Genomic DNA, 16827 nt, shown 5'->3' on the forward strand with positions numbered 1-16827 from the left:
CAACTGCATTCTTTCTGCGGCACCTCTGTGGGGCTCTGGAGCCAAGTTATGTCACCCCTTGCCTGCAGAGCTGGCAGCCTCTCACCCTCTAACACCCTCCCTCAGCCTCCTCTCCTCTCCCCTCTCCTTAGGAGTCCTCTGGGCAGCCACAGCTGCTGCCCCTGGTCTCTGAGCTATCCACTCTGCCCCAAATAGAGGTGCCTCCTCCCACCACCCCACAGGGGCCTGGGAAGCACCCTCAGAGGCACCCCTTCGCCTGAGGAGCTTGTAGCCAGGGCTGCTGCAACAAACAGCTGTGGAAGCCTTTGGGAGGCAGACACACAACAGGGCATCAGAAGAGGGAGGGAAGGAAAGAGGGACAGAAGCCAGTGTTGCCCACAGCACCCCTGACCATCATTCAAGGCACCCCCAGGGCCCCAGGGCACACCAGTTGAAAAGGACTGGCCTAGGGGAACACAGTGGGCCTCATCTATATGCAAGGCTAAAGTAATAAAACCGAGAACTAAGTGTTTGCAAAACTAGATTATTATTGTAAGACCTTAACAGAGTGGTCCAACACCAAAACACTGGCAATGTCAGCCATCACAATGTACATAGCACAAAATGAACGAACTAACATTCTGCCATTCAGGTCATGCCTGCAGATAGGGGCAACATTCATATTTCTCAAATGGTTTAATACCCAAGCTGCATGACTAGGAACAAGCTACAAAAACCTCTGGGCTAGCATATTTTCCTTGTGTCTTCCCACACTGTCAGCAGAAGTTTGGAAGCTTTTGCTTCCACTGTTAAGCTTTTATTTCATTTATTAAATGTTTATTCCAGTGTTTCCCAACCTTTTTTGGGCAAAGGCACACTTGTTTCATGAAAAAAATCTCGAGGCACACCACCATGCCAGATGGGGAAAGGTCACTTTTTACTTATGTAAAAAAATAATAAAAAAATAGTAACAGCATAGAAGGTAATGGTTAGGCTAGCATCCCTCTTCCAAATATGCTAGGTTTTTATTTGCAGGGACAGTTCTACATGGGAAAGCATTCAGCACTGTCATTCTCCCATCTGCCATCTGAATTGGTACTATTCTGGGTCAAATTACTCTGCTGCATGTGTAGATGAAAATGGCACCAAGTGTGGGGGAGGGGGCAGAACAGGTTTCAGATACAGGATATTAAGCATACACGTACTTCAGATTGAACTGGTTGCTTGCTTTGCAAGTTTTCATTTCCCAAATGACTGCCTTGGCAAGCGCAATACCTACCAGGCTCAACGCCGGTCTCGCGCTGCCGCTTCCCGCGCTCTCAAGGACCCGGGAGGAGGAAGGCGTGAAGGGAATCCCGAAGGCGCGAAAACCTCACGCATGCGCAGGCCTTCCGCCTGCGACAGCCCAGTAGGCCGGCCGAAGCGAGCGGTGATGGGATGTGGGAGGGAGGGAGCTCGCCGCCCCGCGTGTGCCTATGTGGGGCACGTTACAGCCCTGTGACGTCAGCGCCACGCAGGCAGCCAGGCAGGCAGACGGCGAGAGCCCCGCGCTGGGCGGCCTCTCCTCGCCGCCGCCGCCCCGCCTCTCGCCGCCCGGCTCGCCCGCCTCCCTCCCACGGCACACCAGGCAACGTCTCGCGGCACACTAGTGTGCCGCGGAACACCGGTTGGGAAACACTGGTTTATTCTGCCTTTCTTCCCTGATCACAACTTGCCATGTTATCTGGACACAGAATGGCCACTGACATAAAACTGACCATAGTTTAAAAAGACACCATGGTCTGAAGCAGACTTGTTTGCAACAAACCATAATTAAAGGTAAAATCCGGACAGCACAACAAACCGCAAATTATCATTCCCTTATGTGTTCACGTTATTACCACAAGGTCTCAAGGCAATTTGCATTAATACAGAAGAAATATACAGAATACACACAATACAATTCAAACAGACTAAAAACAGTCGCACAACACAACAGTATAATCCACCATTAAAACAAACCAACAAGGCAAAGTGGAGGCAAGAGCTTCCAAAATCCTGCCCCCATGTGGAAGGAGATATGAGTTGCACACTGCTCCTGCATATCATATTAAACCATGGTTTAGTGTGACAGGCAAACATGGCTGCTTACTTCAGTTGTGAACTCCTGCTTTTGTATTATTCTCAAAGGAAGTTTCGTCCTTACATTAAGGCAAAGAGGCACAGACCTCCTTAACTTTTTCTTCATGGGATCATTAGCAGACCGGAGCTATCTCTTCCCAGGATGCCTCTGTCAGTTGAAAAGCAACAACTATATCCTCTTCTACAGAGTGGAGAATTCCAGAAAATCTTCATACATTTTTCATCAATGAACATAATCCTCCTTTGGCAGGGAAAACTGAGAGATGCATTCTTATCAAAAACAGCCACATGTAAACAGAAGTAAGAAAAAACCCTCAAATAGCTCTCATAGGAGCCCTTTGTTCTTGTGCGTACAGCAGTCTCACAAACTTGGGGGAACGACTCCATACAAGGACAGCAGCTTTTAAAATAATCAGTAAAACCAAGTTGACATTTGTTAGAGTGGTATGTTTTATTCATGTAAATATGCTGACATAATCAGGAAGCTGAACTGAACTGCACCCTCAGAAAAAAGGTATGTGCACAGGTATGTGCTTAATTTTATCTGCATGAGTAAAGCGACTCACAATGAACTTTTGCCTGTGTACAAACAGATGTTGCTTGAAAAGCTGGGACCTCAATGCCAGTTGTCAAGCCTGAAGCTCAGGGTATATACAGCAATTCAGATATACTGGCCAAGAAGCAACATCTTGAATGCAGGAGTTAACAGACTCTTCCCGCCCCCTTAAAGTCACTCCTGAGTGTTTAACCAAAGCCTAAAAATAGAAAAATGCTGTTACCTCCTATTTAAGCTGCAAGTAACCTGCTGGTCTGCTAACTGTATTAACAGCTCCCTGGGAGGCTTCACTTTAATCCACAAGCAAAATCACTAACTCCTCAAGTAACTATAGTGAACTACAGGACAAAGAGCTACTACTAAAAGTGGGAAACTATGGCAATAGGTAAGCTGGGCAAAACACATCTAGCTGAAACTTTATGAACCCCTTTGCTCAACCCTGCAAGTTTGATGCAATGACAACAGTATGCCAGGAGCAGCTTTGCTTAGTCCATGGAATAAGGAAGGCTTCCACTAAGGATGAAAGAAGGAAAGGCCTTTGCTATCTTACTTTCCTGTGGTTTCTAAAGGGAAAGCAGAACCTCCCAACCAGATTCCCAAGGGTCTTGGATGCTGCCTGGTAGCCCTTTTGCCAGGACAGTTCTCGTACACTAAACTAAGCCAGCAGATCTTCATACACAGAAAACCTGTGTTTTGTATCTATTAAATGGACTACTGGGGTCCCAATTTTAAGAGGGTGGATATAATACAAAACCTATTGAGCTGTGTGTGGCATCTTCCAAAAAGTACTCAAGAGTGTATGGGGTGGTGGGCTCAGTGATCCATCCTCCTCCTCTGGTTTCTCTTTCATCAGGCCAAAGGCTAGCTTTATCAGCATCCTGTTCACACAATGGCCAACCCAATGCCCATGGGAAGCATTAAGAAGGACCTAAACACAACCGGATTCTGCTCCCTTGTAGTCCCCAGAAACTGGTATTCAGAGGCATGTATGTCCTTTGACAGTGGAGATGAAACATGGTGACCCTGGCTAATAGACGTCAGCCTTAACCTCCATGAATTTATCTAACCAAAGCCTCCGAGTTGGGTAGCCCTCACTGCCTACTTTTGGAGTGAGCCGTATAGTTCAATTATACACTGCACGAAGTAATTTCTTTTATCAGCCCTAAACCTCTGAACACTTCACCTTACCAGGTGTCCAAACATTCTAATGTTATGGCGGAAGGACGGGGGACTTTTCTCTATCCCCTTTCTCCATGGCAGACATAGTTTTATAATCTTCTATCATGTCATCTCTTACTTTTTCTCTAAACTAAAACTGTTAAAAAGTACAGTTAAAGATACAGTAGCCAAGCATATAGAAGAACAAGCCTTGCTAAAGCAAAGTCAACATGGCTTCTGCAAGGGCAAGTCCTGCCTCCCAAGCCCATGGCAGTTCTTTGAGGGTGTCAACAAGTGTATATAGATAGAGGAGATCCAGCTGACATTGTGTACTCAAGGCATTCAAAAAGCTTTCAATGAGGTACCTCATAAAAGACTTCTGAGTAAGCTTACTAGTCCTAGAATGAGAGGGGAGGCTCTCTTGTGCATTGGGAATTGGTTAAGTAGCAGGAAACAGAGAGTATGAAGAAGTGGACAATTGATCACCTTATTCTCCATTTATCTAATACTGTTAAAAGAACGTAAGGCAGAGTCCTCTTCTACTAGATATGCACCAGTAAGGCAGTGTTTCCCAACCTTTTTTGGGCAAAGGCACACTTGTTTGACGAAAAAAATCTCGAGGCACACCACCATTACAGCCCCGTGATGTCAGCGCGCAGCGTCACGCCGGGAGGGACGCACGAAAGTGTAAGTTTCAAATTTTTTCCCTCCCCCTTGCCGGGGAACCTCCAAGCTTTGGGGGTGGGGGGGAGGAGGCAGCAAAGCGAGGCAGGAAGGAGAGCGCGGCTTGGCTGGGTGAGCTTTGGCAGGGGCAGGGAATGAGAGCCGCAAGGCGGGCGCTGCGGACGGAGGCGCTGCCCGCCGAGCTCGCAGGCAGCCAGGCAGGCAGACGGCGAGAGCCCCGCGCTGGGCGGCCTCTCCTCGCCGCCCCGCCTCTCGCCGCCCGACTCGCCCGCCTCCCTCCAGGCAACATCTCGCGGCACACCAGGCAACATCTCACGGCACACTAGTGTGCCGCGGAACAGTGGTTGAAAAACACTGCAGTAAGGTATTCAAACCCATTAACAGCAATGGGATATTTGAAGCCAATTGTCAGAATGAGGGCTTCCCCAATGAAAACTAAAGACCTAGAATAAAGTATGTCTAACTGCTGCAGTGGGTACACACCACATGCTCTCGTTGTAAGTATAAAGTTTTTAAGAGCCAATTCAGAGATTACATTATCTTGACCTGAAAATGAATGCAATGCAAATCACACAAAAGGAAACAGAAAGCCAGCAGGTAAGTGTCATCTGGATTAGACCAGAGAAAGTTAAAATCCATTCCTCTGGCACTTTTAGCTGTCAAATATGCTTCAGTCAGGAATCACAGTTGTTACACTAGTCCGATCATGCTTTTAAAACAATCTTGCAGGTAAGCCACATTTAATCAGGACAAGCATTTTACAAGACTCTGTGCACAGCTACCTTGCAACTACAATAATAAAACTGTGGTTTTCTGTGGCCTGTCACTGCTTTTACTTATCTGAAAAGTTAATTCAAAAGGAGCATTGCTCTGGGTTAAATTAGGATCCATCTGGAACACCCTTCCAAAAATGCAACTCAGAGAGACATGTATTATAACAATGCCATAAGTACTGAACATCCATGAATTCAAACTAAGCCAAGATCAAGAATCTTACATGCTCATGTTGTAATGAATGAACCGACTAATTGCACCGGTTAGGGTTTTCAGACCTAGTGCCTATCATAACATCAGCATATTTATTACCATATTTATTAAAAATATGGTAATTATGAAACATTGAGAAAAGATCCAACTTTGATTTAAGTTACGTTTATTCTCACAAGTTCAAGATTGCACTATTTCTGTTTGTTCTTCTTTGAAAGGTGAATATGCTTAGCTCATATCCAAAGCTGATTTTCACACGACTAGTTTAGGCCTTCATCTTCCTCATTTTGTAAGCAATACATAATACAAAGAAGCTACAAGTCATCGTACGGAATTAAAGGACCAAGATAAAAAGAAACAGTTGCTTTAAAAAGTTTGATTATACTAAGCAACACTCAAAGGGATAGCATTTGGTTTAAAAGAAGTCTGGATTTAATATAAGGACCCAAAATATTAAAAATCTACCCTGGCTCTCTTAAAAGTTAATTCAGAACCCTCTATCAATCAGTTAAAGCCTGATTCTCTTGGTAACCCAACTTTTTGTACTGTATTTGTTATTGTGCAAACTATGAATCTTTAGGCTGTTCTCCAAACAGCATGGCCATTTGATGTCTCTAGTCCACGACCAGATCTTATACCTAGAAAGCATGGGGCACTTAAAGTACAGTCCAATCCATGTGTTCAATGGTGCTCACTTCCTAGTAAACAAATCTTGTTTAGAATTAAGATGGCAGCACAAAACAGAAATCCTTCATTTCACAACTCCCTAGTCTATGAATGTAAGTTTTATACCACAAAAAGTGTGTGGGCTATGTGGCAAGAGAGCATGTGCCTAAACTCAACAAAGCCAGATTTTTGTTACAAACCAATATGTTTTAACTGTTGTGGCAGCCAAGGAATGTGCATGCTTGTTCACTGATTTTCTAAAGTTTCCTATTTAATTCAGATTTTGTTTTCTTGGAGAAAGAAGTCACCTTGATTTAAATAAAGAAAGTCTGCAATTCATTTAAAAGTCAATGGGATTTTATCCTGCTTGGCTTACTTAATAAAAAGTTTATTAAGCATTTTGGAAAGGAGGACAAGTTACAAATTACAGCTTCATTTACGAAGCACATGGGACTGGGAACAACTACCACGGAATTCAATAGAACTTACTTCCAAATAAATACACTTAGGCTACCACTCTAAGAAAGTGATTCACTGATTTCTTGCAGAGGCTTGTTTAACTCCTACCATGATGCAGCAGTCTCTGAAGAACATGGCCAGACATGGCAGGCTCTTACATTTCACAAATTTACAGAATTGCAGAGTTTCAAGGGACCATGTGGATCATTTAGTCCAACCCCCTGCAATGCAGGAATCATTTTGCCCAATGTGGGGCTCGAATCCACAACCCTGAGATTAAGAGTCTCATGCTCTACCAACTGAGCTATTTCCAAAAGCTGAGTGTCCATTTGCAATGTAAGTTGTGTCAACACAAGGTCTCTAAGGCTAACCGGTCAGAAACCAAGGCAGACCATCACCCAGAAAAAAATTCTCATTTTAATTTGCTTTTTAAAATAAATCCCTCTCCAAGGAAAAGTTGAGTGGAAGCCACATAATGAACATCAACTGGCCCCAATAAAGATTATTTTATTCTCCCTGAAATGTTCTCTGTCAATGAGATGATCTTTAAAAAACTAACCACTTAAACTGGTGCAATAAATGTTGGAGCATATAGTTAACAGAAAAGTATGGTCCTATATCTTTACTCAGAAGTAAGCCCTGCTGAGTCCAGTGCAACTCTGTTAAGTGTCCCCAAAATCTTGAAGAATGTTAAGTGGACAAACAGTTTTACAAGGTGCTTTTGCTGGTGTTCTTCCCCCTGGACGATGAGGATGCTGGCAATCCACAAGTGCAACTGCTGCAGAATACCACCCTGCTCCAGAAGCAGAAAAGAGGAGAGCTTAGGCACCTTGCTTGCACAGCATCCTTCAGCTATTTCAGTGCCATGGCTGTGAGAAGGCCAAGAAAGAAGTAGGATGACAGGCAGCAGGACAAAAAGACTAAAAAATCCAAAGGACAAAAGGATACGGTTTCTCTTGTTAGCAGTCCTTAGGAGGCTTCAGGGACCACATGCAATACAGACGCACATCTCGACAAGTACAAGAGGGGTGCCAAAACTTCCCAAAGGAGAGTCTGCTCTCTTCTTTTCTTTAAATGCCCATTTCAGCAGTTCTGAGGCCATCAATATTAAAAACAACTGCAAGAGATACTGGAGGCAGCCCTACCCCACTGCTGGATGCGGCCTAGCTCACAAAGCAATGACACTCCTGGATTTGGAGTTTTGTTGCATTTGCAGGCTTTAGCCCTGTTATCTCTCTCTATAAACCAGACTTGCAAACCAATGCCCAGCGAATAGCATCCAAGCCACCCCTCAGGCTTATTTAATTAACTTCTCGGGGAACGTGAAAGAAACAAGAAACAGACCCAACCTACATGGTGCTAACAACACCAAACGAGCAGATTATTAAACTGGGGAAGGTAGAAAGATGGGCACTGGCATTAAAAAAAACTTAAAGCAATAGCTATGCCATTGCAAAAGAAACCTACTTAAAGAGTGAAGAATATGTTAAAGGGGTGGGGCACGGATGGTACGGAGGGGAGAGAGGTAACTGAAGCCCTTGGCCAGGGAAATGTGCAGAAAACTGTCATCTAAAACTGATAGACGTGACGTTTCTGGATGCAAGAGTGACGCTGCACCTGGAGAAAGAGTTGGAGGGTGGGGGCGTGGGGGAGGCGGACAAGAGAGATTCAGGGCGGCCGGGGTGGACTTACATCTCCCCACTAACAGGAGAGAGAGAAAGTTGGGAGTCAGAAAGGCAAATAGTGCCATGGCAACTTAGGAGGCCGGCAGAAGCCGCAATGCTTAAGGGAAAACTCCGGGGAGGCGAGGTGGGGGTGGGGGAGAGAAATCGAGAGAGCAAAGTGGAGGTGGTGCTGATGCCCCACCCCTCCATGAAGGCAGGCAGGGGAGCCGGCCCTAAGCGTTCTAGAACGAGCCGGGCTCCGTTCTCCTCCCCCCGGATCACGGAACGTTGCAACAAGAGGAAGCGAGATGAAAGCGGCGCTGTGCAAAGAGCCGGTGCCTGAAGCAGGAGGAAGTCAAGTTTGCAGCATCGGGCACTGCAGTGCCGGGCGCATCCGCCGCAATGAGAGCCTCTGGGCTGGGGAAGCTCAGAAGAAAAAAAAGCCGGTAGGCCCCAAAGCCGGCTGACGAGGCATCCCAGACACCCACCCGCCTCCCCCTGAGCCGCCGCTCCCTGCTACACGCGCCACTGACCGATCACCTCCTGCAGCTCGTAGGCGTCCCGGCAAATGGGCCAGCCGACGGCGGGCGGCGCGGGGGTCGGGGGCGGCGCAGCGGGCGCCGGCTGGGTCTGTTGCACCGGCGGCTGGGGCTGGGGCGGGGGCTGCTGCGGCGGCGGCGGCGGCGGCTGGGGCGACGGCTGTTGCTGCTGCTCCTGCTGCTGCTGGACGTGAACGGGCGAGTCGCTCTGCTCCGCCATGATGCTGCCGGAGCGCACAAGCGGCGGCGACCTCCTTCAAACTTCCCTGCCAGCAGCACCTTTAACCCTCATCCGCAGCTCGCTCATCCACTCCCTCCCTCTTTCCCATCCTTCCTGCCAGCCAGCCAGCCAGCCGCGCGGCGGGGGAGGGAGCGCACCGAGGGGGCGGAGGCTGAGCTGCTGCTGCTGCTGCTACACGCGTTAGAAGCAGGAGTAGCCCTACGCAGGAATTGATCCGCTTGGCACAAACCATAAATAATATTGAGGAGGGATGGTTGCTCAAAAAGAAAAGAGAGAGGGGTAAAACCAGCCCTCCCGGGAAGGAGGTTTGCAAACGACGCTCCTCCTCTCCGCCCAGAGGATGGGTGCAATAATAACGTTTAAGGGGCCCGATCCTCTTCTTGTGCATGCTTACTCGGAAGCAAGTCCCAGTGAGTTCGGAGGGACTTCCTCTCAAGCAAGTGCACAGCCTTGTTGTGGGAATGAGCAGGTCTCTTTGGGCATCGCGGGCAGGGTTTTTTCTTTCGTTTCTTTTTGTTACTATTATTACTTCCGAGTCAGCAGGCATTGCATTCTGCTGCATAGGAAGGCGATGGGTGAGAGGAGTGGTTTTATGCGGTTTGTGACTCTTCGTCGGTTCCAAAAACTGGGGAGCCAACCAAGCATTTATTTTTTTCCTGCCATGCGGCCCTGATCTGTTCCAATTCAGATCCCTTACTATTCAATACACTTCTTTAAACATACTGCCGCACACAATGTGGGTAGCAGAGGAGCGGATAAAAGCTTTCTTGTTATATAAGGATAATCAAAGCCGGGAGTTTTAAATCCAAAACGTTTGCAAGAAAGGGACTACAGGGTGACTGTTGCCTCTCAGGTTACCGAAGCACAAAAGCTTCATCTCGGTTCCTGCCCACTGGTTTGGTGATTTAACTTGTGAAAGATGCCTGTGTGTACTTTATACAGTACTGTACAAGGTTACTTTCCAGAGCAGAGGAGGCTCGTGTGGACCATTTTAACATGCGTAACATAATGTATTATACACAATAAATGTTGGGTTTTCCCACAGGGCACCCCCTGGTTAGCAAACTCCATTGTTTGCACAGTTGAACAGCAATAAAATGGAAAGAAGATTTTGCATTTAGTATGTGATTGTGCATTTATTTTGCAAGATGTGCAGTGCCAACATTATGCAGAAATTTGAGACTGATATTACAGTCAACCATACTACAAGCCTCAGTACTCTGTATATGCTGAGTTTGAAACCTAGGCCTCACAAACTTGCACAGTATATGTCACTGTTTTTATAAGAAACAGTGAAAATACCTTTTTTTAAAGTCTGGGATTGTTGTTAACAGCACTTGGGCTATTTTTTAAATCAAATGTACATTTCTGACAATACCTTTTCCCATTAAATTTATTGGTGCTAACATTCAGAAACTTAATAGTTTGTGGCAGTGCTGTTTAAAATTGTTCATGTGACAGAGAGTAGGTGTATCTCATTTTCTTTTTGAGTGAATCATTCCTACTCGTAACTTTCAAGAAGTGATGATTCACATCACACTGTGTTCGTTTCCCCCTAAAAATCCCCCAGTCCAATAATTCCATTTTCTTGTAAGTTACCTTTTCTGCCTATAGTCACCCATTAATTCCATCTTCTTTCCATTCAGCCCACCCAGCTCTCATTTAAATTAATTTATTTGCAGGTCTTGGATTACATTGCTGTGCTAAATACACTATAATAAAGATTTTCAGGAAAATTACTGGTATGGCACCTGAATTTAAAATTTCCCACTGCTCACATGCTGGAGGAGCTGTAGCCATGCTCACAGATGAGAATCTATCACAGTATTATTATTTCTTTTACGCAATAGGGACCATACAGAAGCAGACACTGCAGGAAGTACAAGGGTCAACGCAGGAACACGTTGCCAAATCCAAGGCACAGGCTTGGCAATGAGAAACAATAAAGAAAAGCACTTCTTACAGTATAGATGCAGATGTAGAGTCAGCCATCCCATACAGGGATCAAACTTGCAACCTTAGCATTACCAGCACCATGCTCTAACCAACTGAGCTATCCATATGTCTTCATGGTTGAGTAATATCAACAAAATGCCATGTCTTTAGGATCAGAGGAGAAGCTTTCCCGTGACGCGAGCAACCAAGATATTGCTGTGTGCCTGCATTTGGCGATGAAGTCTGTACATGAAATAGTATAACTTTTGATAGACAGACTATGAGAAAAAGACAACAGTGACTTTGAAAAAGAATGGGAACCATTTAGATTATATCTGCAGAAACAAAGAAAGTATAGACTTGATGGCAGGATTTAAATAAACATTCACATCATTAGTATTATAAAATGTGTAGAAGATAGGGAAATAATATGGTGTACAGTGGTGCCTTGCAAGACGAAAAGAATCCGTTCTGTGATTCTCTTCGTCTAGCGTTTTTTTCATCTTGCGAAGCAAGCCCATTGAAGGATTAGTGCTTTTAGCGGCTTATCTGCTGATCGGATCAGCTGATAAGCGGCTTAGAAAAAGGGGGGGAGGAAAAAAACCAGCAGGAACTCGCAAGACATTGTCGTCTTGCGAAGCAAGCCCATAGGAAATTCGTTTTGCGAAGCACCTCCAAAACGGAAAACTCTTTCGTCTAGCGAGTTTTCCGTCTTGCGAGGCATTTGTCTTGCGGGGCACCACTGTACTTATTTTCATTTTTATGTTTTTAGGTTAGATGTTATTGTATAAGTATACCATTAGTATTTTTTCTTTTAGGAGGTAGCAAGGTGGGTGAAAGGAGAAACAAACCAGAAGCGGAAGTTGGGGGAAGTCTAGGAGGGGAGGGAGGAAGGAAGGAATAGAAAATGTTATGGGTATGAGATGTATGTAATGAATGAAAAAGAAACCTGAATAAAAATGTAATTAAAAACAATAGTATAACTTTGTTTAAAAATATTGATAAAATATAAGATGCCTGTGGAGTTCTAGGAGCTTAGTACTAATCTGCCTTTGTTTATTCCTAGCATAGAAATCAGTTACACAATTGCACATAGAACGTGGTCATATACAGTGGTACCTCAATCGCACCGCATGTGTGCGCAGAAAGGCACCCCTGGTTACGAAGTTTTCGGAATATGGCCAGGCCTCTGGAATGGATCCCGTTTGTAACCAGAGGTGCCACTGTATATTCTGACGGCTCAATTCTACGCATGTAGACTTAAGGGCTGTGACATGGAAGAGGGAGCATGCTTGTTTTCTCCTGTTCTGCTGGGTAGAACTCCAGGTGAGGCAATGGCTTCAAGTTACAAGAAAGGAGATTCCAACTAAACATTCAGGGAGGGAACTTTCTGACAGTAAGAGCTGTTCAGCAGTGGAACAGACTCCCACAAGAGGTGGTGGGCTCTCCTTCTTTGCAGGCTTTTAAGCAGAGCTTGGATGGCCATCTGTCACAGATGCTTTAGCTGAGATTCCTGCATTGGGGGGTTGGACTAGATGACCCCTGGTGTACCTTCCAACTGTAAGATTCTATGACTCTGTGTGCAGTTGGAAGGAAGGCCCAGTGAATTCAGTGGACCTTACTCTCAGGTAAGCGTACAAAGGATTGCACGCTTCCCATGAAATTTCAAGGGCGTGTCTTCTCCAGTCATTTTGCATCTCGAGTTCGGAACCCAGGAAAAGGTGTGCCTCGCAATCCTACACTGCAGGGCTGACGTAGTGGACATGGGATTGGTACTTTAGGCTCATGCACACTTAGGGGTAGCCCCCACTGAACACAGTGGGGTTTAATTCTGAGCAAACATGCATAGGATTGCCCTGTGGATTTGGCAAAACCATTTCTAGTCATTCAGAGTACTAAGGAAAATATTTGATATGCCAAATGCCCATTCAAAAACAAAATTAAATGCAAGTGCTTTACCAAAAAAAAAAAAAAAAACCTTTAAGGGGAAACGGCATTTTATGTTGAAACCACTGCCTAGCTATTAGTGTGGCTGTAATCTAGCTCTGAATGAAGAGAGCAAATGTGGGATGTTGAGAATCAGACAGTTTCCTGTGAGGTAACAGGGAAGTCTTTCCATTTTACATCAGTGTGTTTATTTGCTTTTTCAGATTTGCACAGGCAATGGGTTTTACACACATCAAGGCAATAGCCTTCCGTTTCAACACATTTTAGGTAGGAACATGTGAAACGAACAGCAAAGGAACTTAGGTTTCTCCCGTAGTTCTCTGAGCTTCTGACAGATACGCATATGATTCAAGGCTACTGCAGTGGTTTCAAAATTGCAAATTTAAAAGCCTGAAACAGACTTGATAAATTCTGGGTTTTGTCTCCCCAGTTATATGAAGAGATAGCAACAGCTGTAGAAATGCAGCCATTGTTTTTTAACTCTTAACATTTCATTTAAGTATACAAGGGTTGGCCATTGTATACTTAAATTGGAAAAAAAAAACTTTTCTCTAGCTTTTCTCTACAACACAGAATTTCTAGTCTTATCGATACAGAGCACGGTCTTCTTACTTTTGTCATTTCGCAAAGCTACCGAAAGCTCGAATGTGTGTGTTTTCCAAGGTACGGTCCCCTCCTTTGTAAATGGGGCTATATGTCCTTTGGAACATTTTTTTTAAAAAATGTAATACGTTCCATATACTGTACAAGCAACTGCTTTAATTTTGCTTGCTGCTGACAGATTTTGAAGGTTACATCAAAATAATGTCGGACTCCATGGCAGCGCAGATCAGAACAAACGATAATAATAATAATAAAAACTTGATTACTGATCAAATGGAGTGCATGCCATAAAGAAGTTAATGGAATAGATTTGTTGCTGTGCAGATGCAGATGGAAGCAGATGCTACTCGAAACATTGCTGTGTAGATGTTATAAGAATTTTAAAGTCTTATATATATATATAAAATAGATGTTCATAAATGTACCAAGCAAACACATACAAATATGTAAACCCCCTGTCTGAACCCCACAGAAAAGTCCTGAAACCATTTTCTCTCCCAAAATGACCTCAAACATTTCTCTGCAAGGTCGAAGGAAAAGGGAAATCTCCCCATTGTCTCTTTCACAAATCCTGTCTTAAGGACACATTTAAGATATGAATAAAGTGTGGACCTGTGACCTGGATTCAGGAATTGAGTAGTTATCATAACAAGAGTGGCCAGGATGCCCAGGTAATTCAATCAGGTAACCTGGCAGACAGGAAGGAACAACACACCCAATTTTCCGGCCCTTCTCTGATATATTAAGAGGGTGGTCTTGGGCCACACCCCTTCTGTGATGTATGTATGATATTTCTGGGGGTGGTCTTAGACTCCAGGGCGGGCAATTAAAAATGTATACAGTGGTAAAGGTAAAGGGACCATTAGGTCCAGTTGTGGCCGACTCTGGGGTTGCGGCGCTCATCTCGCTTTATTGGCCGAGGGAGCCAGCGTACAGCTTCCCGGTCATGTGGCCAGCATGACTAAGCCACTTCTGGTGAACCAGAGCAACACACGGAAACGCCGTTTACCTTCCCGCCGGAGTGGTACCTATTTATCTACTTGCAATTTGACGTGCTTTCAAACTGCTAGGTTGACAGGAGCAGGGACCGAGCAACGGGAGCTCACCCCGTCACGGGGATTCGAACCGCCGACCTTCTGATCAGCAAGTCCTAGGCTCTGTGGTTTAACCCACAGTGCCACCCGCGTCCCTTATACAGTGGTACCTTGGGTTAAGAATTCATCCTGGAGGTCTGTTTTTAACCTGAAACTGTTCTTCACCTGAAGCACCACTTTAGCTAATGGGGCCTCCCGCTGCCGTTGCACGATTTCTGTTCTCATCCTGAAGCAAAGTTCTTAACCCGAGGTACTATTTCTGGGTTAGCAGAGTCTGTAACCTGAAGTGTCTGTAACCCGAGGTACCACTGTATAAGGGTCTGCGCGCATGACTCGGGGTCCTTCCCCCCCTCCTGTGTGTGGCGGGGAGCACCCTGTTGCAACAGCTTTAATAAAGATCAGGCTTACTAGCTGCTTTGCTTCTCAATATTCTCTGGTTGGTCTCTGTTATTTTCTCCTACCGATAGAGAACCTACAAAAGGACTCTATATGGGCTCTTGGGTACCCCATAATGGAAAAGGAGCAGTTTTTTTCTCATAACATAGGCAAGGATTTGAAAAAAAAAAAGAGATGCCCATAAGCAATCCAAAATTCTTCACAGGCAAGAGAACCCTGTCTGAAAACAGCGTATTATTGTGGTACCTTAAAGACTAAAGAAGCTATCATGCCATCAACTGAGGTACTGAAAACATTGGTGGAGGGTTGTTTTTTCTGCCTCTGCACTGCTGTTTCCAGGCATTGAAAACCTCCTTAGTTTGAATTGGGCAATACTCACCCACATCCTGTGTGGCTTATGCTATGGTAGCACTGGCGTTGCCTTCCTTCTCTCCTCCCCCCCTTGCCAATGACTAGTTTGTGACTTTACCATCAGCGGTCACATCCACAATCGTATGTTTAAAGCACATGGTTTTGCAAGGCATCCTGGGAACTGCAGTCTGTTACAGGTGCTGGGAACTGTAGCTCTGTAGGATTCTTTGGGTAAAGCCATGTGCTTTAAATGAATGGTGTTTCACAGAGGAGAAATTAACAGGTGACAGGATTACTGGAGGTCTTTTTTTCCAGGGTGGAGGTAATAGTTTTAAGAAGCAGGACATAAAAAAAAAACAACAGATTGAGGGCATCAAAACAACCGACAGCTGCAAATGTGCTTCGACAGCTGCCGTTCAGGAATATAGATGCCTGATATGCAGCTGTTAAAAGTGCAGAATCCTTGACAGAAGGAAAGCTGCCCTTTGCAGTTCCTTTTCTCTTTCCAGGAATTCCAGTTGTTCACAAAAATGTGCATCTGTACAAGGCCCCTGGAAATGTCTCTAAGGTGTGTGCTTGGGACAGTCCAAAATTAAATTCAGAACAGATCCCAACTGCACCCAAAAGGCACAGTTTGTTATTTATTAATTAGCTTTACTGTATTTCTAGCTCACCTTTGTCTCCAAGAAGTTTGAGGTGGTGTACATGGTTCTTTTCCTCTTCGTTTAATCCCCACAACAGCCCTGTGGGGTAGGTTAGGCTGAGAGGCAGTGACTAGCCTGAGGTCACCCAATGAGCTTCACCCCAGTGGGGTTTGAACCCTGGTCTCCCAGTTCCTATAACCACTACACATGCCGGCTCTATAGAACAGTAGATGAGCATGATCTTCAGATTTCCTGGTTTGTCTCAGCTGCCAGGTGAGATATAGGATAGGATGCACGGGACAAGGGCTTTTCAGTGGCAACTTGTGGGATTCATTCGCTTGGCTTCCCGAATTTATATCTGTCTTTAGAGACACGACATCACACTACAATTACAATGTGCCTATGAGCTTGATTTTGACCCTCTTTGGTTTGATTGTTCTCCCTGCTTCATTGTACTTTTTGGTGTTGATTTCCACTTGCAATGGAAGTTATATAGCTGCTTGGAAGGTATTGTATAGATAGAAAATCAATGTAAGTATGTTAATAAATATGTATTATTTATTAACATTAAAGGTAAAGGTACCCCTGCCCGACAGGGCCAGTCATGACCGACTCTAGGGTTGCGTGCTCATCTCGCTCTAGAGGCCGTGAGCCAGTGCCGTCCGAAGACACGTCTGGGTCACGTGGCCAGCGTGACGAAGCTGCACTGGTGAGCCAGCACCAGTGCCGCACATGGAAACACCGTTTACCTTCCCGCTAGAAAGCGGTACCTATTTATCTACTTGCACTTAAGGGTGCTTTCG

The 16827-nt window shown here is 45.1% G+C and overlaps 1 protein-coding gene across 3 annotated transcripts in view; it reads right to left on the reverse strand.

Annotated features, from left to right (window-relative positions):
- The window catches only part of STK39 (serine/threonine kinase 39), a 113889-nt gene extending 98397 nt beyond the window's left edge, over positions 1-15492 (reverse strand). Inside the window, exon 1 of one of the 3 annotated variants that reach the window (XM_082236828.1) lies at positions 15409-15492. Coding sequence is in view for 2 of the 3 variants with exons in the window: in XM_082236824.1 (XP_082092950.1) it covers positions 8808-9033 (226 nt within the window). In the remaining variant the exon portion in view is untranslated. Of the gene's footprint in view, positions 1-8302; positions 8376-8807; positions 9548-15408 lie in introns of those variants that run through there. The other 2 variants (XM_082236824.1, XM_082236825.1) reach the window with 2 other exon arrangements.
- Positions 15493-16827: the final 1335 nt, after the last annotated feature.

The sequence above is a fragment of the Podarcis vaucheri genome, assembly GCF_965113315.1.
Source record: "Podarcis vaucheri genome assembly, chromosome: 1".
In the NCBI taxonomy this organism is placed as follows: domain Eukaryota; kingdom Metazoa; phylum Chordata; class Lepidosauria; order Squamata; family Lacertidae; genus Podarcis; species Podarcis vaucheri.